Source organism: Apiospora aurea (genome assembly GCF_038362705.1).
Source record: "Apiospora aurea strain CBS 24483 chromosome Unknown utg000001l_segment0_segment0, whole genome shotgun sequence".
Taxonomy (NCBI): Eukaryota; Fungi; Ascomycota; class Sordariomycetes; order Amphisphaeriales; family Apiosporaceae; genus Apiospora; species Apiospora aurea.
In genome coordinates this window covers 4,832,016-4,842,823 of record NW_027117388.1, presented here as the reverse complement: position 1 = coordinate 4,842,823, position 10,808 = coordinate 4,832,016, and the positions used below count along the sequence as shown (strand labels likewise).

Sequence of the window (10,808 nt, the reverse complement as noted above, 5' to 3'; positions counted from 1 at the left end):
ATTACCTTTACTTATTCCCGGGTAATAACGGCCTCGTTATAAGCTTTAATTAACTTTTTTAAAATAGTTTTTAATGAATCGAGTTTACTATTTAATCCGTTAATTTTAAACTACTCTTCTATTAGGTTCTCGCTTTTATAAATATTGTAATAATCGAAAAAAGGAAGCAAAGCTAAATATTTAGCTTAAATAGCGATTAACTTTAACTAAAAGTTTACCCGGCGAGCCTTAACGTAAAAATCGGACATTTATACTGTACGGGTATAATTTAATAAAAATATAAAACGTACTTTTTAAAACAATTTATTCGGGTTATTATATATTTTTTTAAACTCGTTAAAGGCGATAAGTCCGTTTTTAAAGGGCTACTTAATTTTTTTAATCTTAGTTTACGGGGCGAAAAGAAAAGTAGTTTTATTACCGTCGCGGGTATATTAATTAAATAAGGCGTTTAACCGAGCTTAAAGGTCGTCGCCGTTTAAATCGTCGATTACAGTGTTATATTATAAAGATTAGGCCTTTTTTTATAATCGTTTAAAATCGGCGAGAGTATAAAAACCTTATTCGTCTCCTACGTTATCGGGGTTATTTTAAGCGGTCTATATTTATTTAACCTTTAAATTAATTAATAGGTTATATTAATTTAAAAATCGGCGAGAAAAACGAATTAACTTCTTATTAAATTCTTTAGGTTCGTTAATAAGCTTTACGAAAACGCTTTAATTAAAACGTATATATCGCTTAGCCTCCGCTTAAAAAACGCGGTTATTTTCGTTACGCATTATAGCGCGTTTATATTAAAATAAGTCGTCGGGTATTAAAAGGTTTAATATTAATTAATTAATACTTATTTTTTATCGCACGGCGGCGAAAATAATATTAATTAATTCGAATAGTTAAATAAAATATTATATTACTAAATAATAAAAAAGGCGGTCGTAAATAGTTACGCAATTAAGTTTTTATAAAGCGGGGCTGTAAATAGGTCTTAAAATAAATAGAATTTGCAACGAAGAGGAAAGAAAAGAGAAAATCGAGCTAGGGCCGATGCGGCAGATCAGTTTTAACAACAGGGTGGTGGGGCTAGTGTGGGGTCTCCACACTAACCAGCGCACAGGCCAACGCACTATATTATTAAACTAAGCAAGATTCCCCGCGATAAAACACTAGGCCTTTTATACTTATTATTAATTTTATTACGACCTTAAAATACTATCGCGGTAAACTTTAAAATAATACTTAAAAGTAAAAAGGGGAACGATAATATTATATTAATAATCGATAAATTAAGGAAATAAATATAAAATATCGTTTACCGAATAATTATTATTATAACCGAAATAGCTTAATTATATTACGAAGGATTATATTAAATATATAGTTATTTTTTAATAATAATTTTAAACCGAGGACCGTAATTTATCTCCGTTTTTATAAATAAAATATTAAAAATTTTAAGAATTAAGTAAAAATTATCCTCGGTAGGTTATTTTTAAACGGCGGGATAAGCCGAAATAACGATTTAATACCTTAAGTAAAGATTACGAGTGTTTATTAACTATTTTTAAAACGATTAGGACGAAGCTTTACCGGCTATAAATGCCGCCTAAGCTACGTTATTTTAAAATTTAATAAGGTATTTCCCTTATAAGATCGAAATAGGGTTTTTTATAAAATTTACTTAAAATTAAGAGGCTAGGATTAAAAATATAACGAATTTAGAGGAACGCGAAAAGCTTAGTTAAATAACCGTATAAAATTAAATAAAACGAATCGTTAATTATTATAAAGTAGCTAGAGGAAATATAGTTAAAGCTTAATAAAAAATATATAATTAAAAAAATAAGTATTAACGGTAACCGGATTTCGATGTCGGGGATTAAGTATTTATTATTAAGAAAACCTAGTTTTTTATAAGGCTTACTAATAAGCTCGATTATCTTTTAACTCGATAGTATTATAAAATCGAACGAAAAATCGGTTACTCGTATTTATTAAAAGTTTTAGAAAAATAAATAGGTTTTAAAGTTTTTTATATAAACTAACTTAAGAAGTACCCGAATAACCCCTTAATTAAATAAGCGGTACGAAACCTTAACGGCGAGGTAGTCGAACTAGGCGAAAAAAAAGAATAAAAAGTATACCGTATTATTAATTTAAAGACTTATTATTAAAAATTATAATATTAGGTCGAATAAAGAGGATAAGATCCCGATTTAACTTAGTATCTCGTAAAAAACTTTAAAAATACGGCTAAGTAATTATAGACCTATTACGAGTAAAATCCCGAGGCTTTTAGTCCCCCCGATATATTTATAATATTAATTGTAAGCGGTTAAGAACGATACGTTTAATAAGCTATACGAAAATAATAATAAACTAGCCGCCCTTAAAAAGAGAACGGTATAACGAAAAGGTTAAAAAAATTTAAATAAGGGAATAAGTTTAAATAATTATAGTATTAATTTTTTACTTAATATATCTCGGAACGAGCTATTTTAAAAAAAGGGGGTAATATTACGGCGTACTTTAAAATAAGCTTTTAATAGCTTTACTAATTAGAGTAAGGTAAGGGTATACGAGAGATAGCTTAAACGCCACTTAATTTTTCCTTACCTATTTAAATAAGGAAATCGTCCCGGCAAGGCTAGACCTTTTCCTTTTTTCCCTATCTTTTTCGGTTTTCTATAATAAAGTAATAACCTATAGCTTTACCTCTTAAATTGCTGTAACTGTGATAAAACTGTTTAATTTACCGAGAGCTAGTTAATATTTTTAACTTATAAAAGGTAAATTAAGTATACGAATCGATTAGTGATAGTTTAAAAAGTCTAGCCTAAACTTGCCGGTTCGCATCCCTTTTAAATTTACTATTTAAAAGCTTATTAATATTATAAGGGAAAATAACAGTGGCTCTTTAACTACTTAATATATTAATTTTTTAAAGGCTATCTTACGAGCTTCGCACTAGCACTAAATAAAGTCTTTCTTACTTATTATTATATTTTAAAGCCCTAAGTAACGAAGAGTTACTATTCGGCGGAATCTCTCTTTTAATATATAGAAAAAGCCAAGATTAAGGGGTTAAAAGAGGTACGAGGTATAAAAAGAAAAGAGTTAAATCTTATTATTTAAACACTTTAATATAAACTTTATTATAACGTGGCTAGAATAACTATTTAATATAAAAAGCCTCTATTAATCCCTTTATACCGGCGTAGTTTAAAAGATAAAGACCTTTTTAAGCTATATAAACGTTAATTTATTACTCGTCCACTTTTTTAATAATACCGTAAAAAGCTAGTCTTTAATTTTCGCCACTAAGTCTTCTTTCGCTATTAAGAATTACTATTATTAAACCGATAACCTTTTAAATATAATTAACGGCGGGAAAGCTTAACTATTTACGTTAACACATTTAATAATTAATACTTATTTACGATTAATAAAATTTTTAACGATAATTTATTTTAAACCGGTAAGACCGATCACTATTTAATTACTACTAAGGTTAATTTAATTGTTTATTTCGTTAACGTTATAAATATATTTAATAAAAGTATTACGGATAAAATTATAATTAAGCTTATTAAAAAATTCTCGTATATTTTTTTAAAGATTACTATAACTCGTTTAAAATTTATTAATTTTAAAAGAGTAGAATTAATTAATAAATAATGCCTATAAAACTTTTTTACTTAATTTTTTTTAAGTATAGTGTTATTATCGGCGGTTTTAAGTATACGTTAAGCGAAAATCTAAAAGATATAATAAAGAAGTAAAACGCCGAGAGTATATTACGTAAAAGTTTAAAATATAATCCGAGCTTTTTCAGTTATAAAAAGGGCTTAAAAGGACTTATTTTTTTCTCGGATTATTAAACGGCTTTATATTCGTACGGAAATCGTAGTCCGCGAAATATTATATAATTTCGCGGCGAATTTAACTAATCGACTATCCGAAACAATTTAAATCGTAGCCTATAACTTCTTTTCGCTAATTATTATTATAAATAAAAAAAGAGGAAAAGGAAAAGAATAATGTATTTTAATTAATTTTACGATAAAAAATAGCTAACTTATATATATATTTAAGGGTGATAATCGTAAGGGTTAGTAAAATAGAAGGGTGGCCCGTAGCAGGGGTGGCCCGTAGCAGGGGTGGCCCGTAGCAGGGGTGGCCGGCTTACTTGACCAGTCGATCATTGTACAAATGTTACGATGCGTGTTTCTATAGAGAACAAACGTTGCTTGGTGCTTTGCTGTATTGTACGACCATTGATGATGGATGATTGGCGATGCTGGTAGTGCGCACCTGACTGAAATATGGAATCACGGCTGGGACAACCTGCAACCAATGTCGTCGTAGGGCAGTGTTCACAGAGGTGAGGCGATAGCCTTGACACTCCTCTCCGGAATGCATTCAAAGTGTCACCTAGCCGAAGGCCGGTCGAATTTGGTAGATGGGTCTGTATGAGAAGTGCTACTTTTGCGAGGCGGAACACGATCAGATATACCAAAATTATCGACGCATGTCCTCTTAGCGAATGAGTGGGCGGATCATGTCAGAGGATGGAAACTAGAATTTTTTTTTTGGTGTCCTGAAGTTATATAGCGAATATCTGGAGCTGTCCCTTGTAGTTGGGTAGGCATTGCTATGAGCCCGCATGCTTTCCTCTTCCAAGCCCCCGTCTCAATGGTAGTATTGAGGGACCCAACGAAAAATATATATTGCATAACGACTATCATGAAGTCTCCTCACGTGAAGTTGAGCCCTGGAAAGCGTATAATAGCTACATCTATATTTATTTGTGCATCCTTTCGGATTATTCCGGATACACTCTCGATTCCATGGTATTGCTCTATATCGCATACGTTACCTTCCTATAAGAGAAGAAGATCTTCTTTATATAAGTATATCCTCCAGCGTGCTACCGTGTTCGGATTTGATGAATTATCAATGGACTTATACTATTCCTACACAAGCGGCCTGATTCATAAAGAGCCGTGGCAGTATCGTTTTGTGTTCTTACTTCGCTGAACATATTCTATCGTATATCTCCAGGGCTTGGATGGCTAAGAAATTGGAGAGACCACAGGAAGAATCGACTAATAGGAAGTACTCAGTGTGTATTGTTTTTGGTCATCTTGCCAAAGGGCGGATGTGTTGGTTGCATGTACTCAGAGTAAATGGTAGCCCCCCAAGCAAAAGTTCTTCAGCCCGCGTTCCGACTGGTCCGGGCCTGTCTACAAGCTGGGTTCAGTCTCGTCCAATGAGAAAGGGACCAACGTAAAAGCAAACAGGTGGTCTGTATGGTCTGATGCCCATGATCAAAGCAGCTGAGGAATATCGCAAGTCCTGAGCTGGGGTATCCCCTAGACGGCGAATGGCTGTGCATGAGGCGGGTACGTAGTGGACTGGCTGCCCGGCCAATATGACTGCTATGCTCGGGGATATGCCATTGCAGTTCATGAATGATTGTGTACCTGTGCAGCAAGTGAATCACATCACATGCTGCTTGCGATCATACTTGGAAAAGCAACCACCGTGGTATGCGCCACGATAACCTCGCTTGACTGACCCAGAACTGATGTGCCGGTGCAACCGCATTGTCGTGGTAATGGTGCCTATCAAAAAAGCAACCTCTAACACTGCCAATGTCTTGACTCGTCGGGTACCTGCCAAATGCAGGCAATCCTTAGGTCCGCCTGTTTGCTTTTTTGGATACCAATTGCATCACGTCAGATTATGTGATGCAAATAAGGAGCAGGAAATATGTTGTAGCGGGTATTGATGGGTGTTGCGGTCTTATGTACCTACCTAAGGTTACACCTGACATGAATTGTGTAACCGCCCGAGTCCGAAAATAATCGAAGCCCGAATTTTTCCCATTGGTGAATGAAGCATCAGCACCAAGCACGAGCGCAATTGAGGGGCACGCTGATAACAGGGTGGTACTGTTATTGAAGCTTAAAGCTGTTAAACCGCTGTTTTTTTTTTTTTTTTTTTTTTGAAGGCCCCTCGGGCCCTGAAAGCACCAAAACGGGGCGCCAAGAATGCCGCCGAGCCGCCAACTTTGGGACCATTGGGCTGGGCTCCATGCTACAGAAGCCGCCCACCGCGCAGACTCCAGGGCCCAGGGTCATTCTTTGCAGCTTCCCTTTTCGTGCCTTTGCCCCGTGCCTACATGTAGCCCCATGGACCTGGCATTCTGCCAGCATCTCGTAAGCTCCTCGTTGAATGAGGTGCTTGGCCATGTGCCTTTCTACCATGGAGAGGAGCCGTTGAGCTGTGTCCTTTTCTCGTCTCCGCGTCGCACCAAACACCGTGGCCGCGGCGTCTGTGATGCGATCGCGGCGATGCTCCCATTCCAACCCAACATGACCGGCCGATGGGGCTCCATCATGGCATTGCTGCTTCCGCAGTTGCAAGAGACACCACCCCTCCATCTTGCCTTATCTCAGTAACGCCGCAGATCATCGCAGGCTTGAATAGAGAGGTGGAGAATGTCCAACGTTCCCGCTTGACCTGCCGAACCGCCGAGAGATCCATCACAGCGCCGGACCACGATAAGCGCCATTTCACCTCTCCAATACTTATCGTAATGCCACAGCGTAATCAAGTATCCTGGCCGACCAGGCGCCAAGGTGCCAGCCATGCTCGTGCTGGGCTACCCCAGAATGCACGATAGGCACTTCTTGCTGTTCTGCCGCCGTGCTCCTCTTCCGATGGCAACATGACCGGGCCTCGCTCGGGCTCATCACGGCATATAGAAGGACAACAGAGAACAGCACATGCATGTGATCCATCGGAGTCATACCGGCGCACAAGATTTTCTTGCGCGCAGCGAGCGTCAGGCACGTTATGCGAGACGCTGCAGCGCCCCCAAAGCACCCTCCTCGATGCACATTCCTTTTCCGGCGGCTCAGGAGCCTTGGCAGCTTCCGGCCTTCTGGTCAGTAAGCGGAAGGTATGCCTGCCGATCACTGGCTGGCCTCGCGAACTACTACTGGGTGTCCAGCTGAGCTTCGCAGTGTATTGTTCAGCAGCCGTGTCGCATCCCAGCTAGTCCACCGTCGTCAGACCCTCGTCCGGCTCTAGTTCCCCACAGTCTCCCATGCGAGCGAGTCGTCTACTCCCCAAGCGTCCTTGGAAGGAAGAATGGCGCTTGTGCAACAGGTTGCATTGCCAAGTCTCCGTCCGCCGAATCTCTTTCCGGCATCTTCACGCCATGGCCACGATGGGGCACCAGTATCCGCTCAACTACCATGAGCACGAGCTCTCGTGCGCTTTTGTCGTTCATTCCTCGGCGTCTATGAATGAAACGTCAGGTATCTCCTGCCATTTCGGACGACGCTATGGAATTGGCAGGCACTTCACCCTGCCTTCAATCCGCGTCTAAGGCTGATCCGGAAGCTCGCAACATCGCGTTGTGGGGAGAGGAGATGGCAAGGGCCACGATATGGAGCTGTGTCCTTTGGATGATGGGAACTTGGCCTTGCGAACGTTGACGAAATGTGCCTATATAAGGCTATGAGATATCTCTAGTTCAACGATATCCTCATCTGCTCATCAGGCACTCACTTCCTCACTCGTTCTCATCCAGTCCTCGCACCTTCCTGGCATCTTCAAAATGGTCAATTTCCGCCAGCTCGCTGTTTCTCTGACAGCTCTCCTGCCCCTCGCCACCGCCGCCCCGGTGCCCGAGGAGCAGGTGAAGCGCGATGTGATCCCCGGGAAGTACATCGTTTCCCTGAAGAACGGCGCCAACGCCGAGTCTCACTTGAGCTGGGTCAACTCTGTCCACCAGCGTTCCCTTTCTAAGCGGAGCACTGTCGGTATCGAGAAGACCTACAAGGTCAAGGACTTCGAGGCCTACGCCGGCGAGTTTGACGAGGCTACCCTCGAGGAGATCAGGAACAACCCCGATGTAAGTCATCCGCCCCTCCAACACACGCCTTGAGGAGTCGGTCGCTGACCCGAAGCCTGCAGGTCGCCGAGGTTGAGGAGGACCAGATCTGGACCCTCTTTGACATGCCCGCTGAGGTCCAAGACCGCGCCCTCACTTCCCAGTCGGGCGCCACTTGGGGTCTCGGAACCGTCTCGTCCAAGACTTCTGGCTCGACCACCTACAGATACGACACCTCGGCCGGCGAGGGCACCTACGCCTACATTGTCGACAGCGGTGTCCTGCAGACCCACAGCCAGTTCGGCGGCCGTGCTTCGTACGGCTACAACGCCGCCGGTGGCTCCAACGTCGACACCGCCGGCCACGGCACTCACGTCGCCGGCACCGTCGGTGGTTCCACCTACGGTGTCGCCAAGCGCGCCAACATCATCGCTGTCAAGGTCTTCACCGGCAACTCGGCCGCGACCTCGACCATCATGGACGGTTACTCCTGGGCCGTCAACGATATTGTGAGCAAGAGCCGCACCAACAAGGCTGTCATCAGCATGTCCCTTGGCGGTCCCAAGTCCTACGCCTTCAACAACCTCGTCAGCCAAGCCTACCGATCCGGCGTCCTGTCCATCATCGCAGCCGGCAACGAGGCCCAGAACGCGGCTAACGTCTCCCCCGCTTCCGCCCCCAACGCCTTCGTCGTCGGTTCCATCGACTCGAGCTGGCGCCAGTCCTCCTTCTCCAACTACGGCTCCATTCTCTCCGTCTACGCTCCCGGCACCAGCATTCTGTCGTCCTGGATCGGTGGCAACAGCGCCACCAACACCATCTCCGGTACTTCCATGGCCACTCCCCATGTTGTAAGTCATTGCCATCACCTCCTATGCCCTTAGCAGCAAGTAAGAGTGACGTACGCTGACCTCCCGGCCGTAGACTGGTCTTGCCCTTTACCTGATGGCTCTTGAGAACCTCAGCGCCTCCCAGGTCGCTTCCCGCATCATCTCGCTCGCCACCAGCGGCCGCATCTCCGGCATCAGCAGCGGCAGCCCCAACCGCATCATCAACAACGGCGCCTAATTGGTTCCCATTGCTGCTGCGATTGGTCGGGTCTTGCAATCATGATGCGAAGCCCATCCGAGGACTGTCCTCACCTTTCTAACAAAATTTTCCTATTGTTATGACGATGATGTCTGATAGCCTTTCTTGAATATACTTTTCTTCTTGAACACAAGTCCATAATGAAAGTGCTAGCCTGCTGGATTTCTCCTCTGGTGCTACTGAGTGGCGCCTTTTCCAATCCAGACAGTGCCTAGACGGTGGTTTCGCGGGACATATGTGCATTTCCAGGACAGTTGATTGGGCCGCACGTCCATATGCTCGCTTATCTGTTCGGTTGTAGGTGCCTCAGATCGATCGGCCACCTGAGTGGCTTCTGTACTAGTTTCGTATCTGCTTGAGCTGGGATACTTGGCTTGGCGATTAGTCCAGGCACCCGGTCCTCTTTAGGCAGAATAGCGCCATCGTGACGGCACAGGTCTTGGCACGATGTGGGAACTACTCAGTGGCATAAGTACATAAAGACAACACACACACACACACACATACACACACACAAGAGCTATCCCCCTTACTCATCTGTAGGATAAATATATATATCCACTCAATATCTCGTCGTTGACGTGCTAACAAACGACCATGACGCCTCGCCTACCCCTCGAGATCTGGGGCGTGGTGTGCGAGCAGCTCGCGGATGAGAACTTCCGCGAGCCCGGCGAGCCCACGGGCGTGCTCGTGGGCAACAACGCCGCAGCCCGGCAGACCCTGCTGACGCTATGCGAGGTCTCCAAGGGCCTCGCGCGCGTGGCGCAGCCGGTCTTGTTCCGGACGTACGACTTTGGCGAGGGCCGGAACGACGGGAAGAAGCACGTGCGCTTCCTGCGCAGCATCCTCGACAACCCGCGCCTGGCAGCGTCCGTCCGGGCCGTCATGCTGGACCACTGGGTCCACGACCTCGACAAGGACGAGCAGGCCGCGATGTACGGCCGCATCGCGGACCGGCTCGGGTTCGACACGGGCGCCTTTCCCTTGGACGAACTGGAGGAGGACGGGCCGCATGGGCTCCCGCAGCGGGTGCCGACCATCATCCTGCTGCTGCTGCCGCTCCTGCCCAACCTTACGCACCTGACCGTCACGACGCGGCACGAAGAGCACGCGCTCGAGATCCTAGACCGCCTCCACCGGACCGGCGCCATCCAGCCCTTCGCGTCCGTCGTCCAGCTGGGTCTGTCCCACGGCGACACGGAGCTAGGCTTCGACATGCTGACCAACGCGCCCCTTCTGGCCCTGACGCCCAACGTGACGACGATGCGTCTGGTGCAGTGCCGCGGCGTGGGCTCCGACGAGGCCGACGATGAGTCCCAAGCGGCGGCCCAGAGGAAGCTGCAGCAGTGCATGCCCCGCGGGGTCCGGAACCTCTCCCTCGACTACTGCAACCTCGAGCACGCGGACCTGCGGGCTCTGCTCGCCTACTGCCCGCGCCTCGAGCGCTTCTCCTACTCCTCCGGCGGCGCCCTCGTCGACGACGCGAGCCGGGAAGTCTCCAACCGCCGGCTCGTCGTCGCCCTGGCCCCCGCCAAAGCCACCCTGCGGCGGGTGGAGCTGGACTTTACGAATGCCAATCGCGAGCCGGACGACGATGACGATGACGATGACCAGGACGACGACCAAGACGAGCTTACCCAAGAGTCCTTTGCCGACTTCCCGGTCCTGCAGAAGGTCACCTACGGAGGAGAAGTGATCTTCAGAAGTCAGAGGCGGCTGGGCGGTGATGACAAAGACCCGGGCGGGGACGAGGACGAAAGCGAATAAGGCGTATAGGAAGACGCCCAGGCACGTTTAGGGCGAGCTT

The 10,808-nt window shown here is 45.2% G+C and overlaps 2 protein-coding genes across 2 annotated transcripts; both read left to right on the top strand.

Annotated features, from left to right (window-relative positions):
- Window positions 1–7,633: 7,633 nt before the first annotated feature.
- On the top strand, window positions 7,634–8,977 carry PG986_001474 (serine proteinase; the record flags this gene model as incomplete). The annotated part of the gene is made up of 3 exons (XM_066837696.1): window positions 7,634–7,930; window positions 7,993–8,760; window positions 8,834–8,977. The coding sequence occupies 3 exons, from the start codon at window positions 7,634–7,636 to the stop codon at window positions 8,975–8,977; spliced, it is 1,209 nt and encodes a 402-aa protein (XP_066706589.1).
- A 618-nt stretch (window positions 8,978–9,595) lies between these two features.
- PG986_001473 (F-box-like domain-containing protein) lies at window positions 9,596–10,768 on the top strand (the record flags this gene model as incomplete). Its single annotated transcript, XM_066837695.1, has 1 exon — window positions 9,596–10,768. One exon carries the CDS (start codon window positions 9,596–9,598, stop codon window positions 10,766–10,768), a length of 1,173 nt encoding a protein of 390 aa, XP_066706588.1.
- Between the last annotated feature and the right edge of the window lie 40 nt (window positions 10,769–10,808).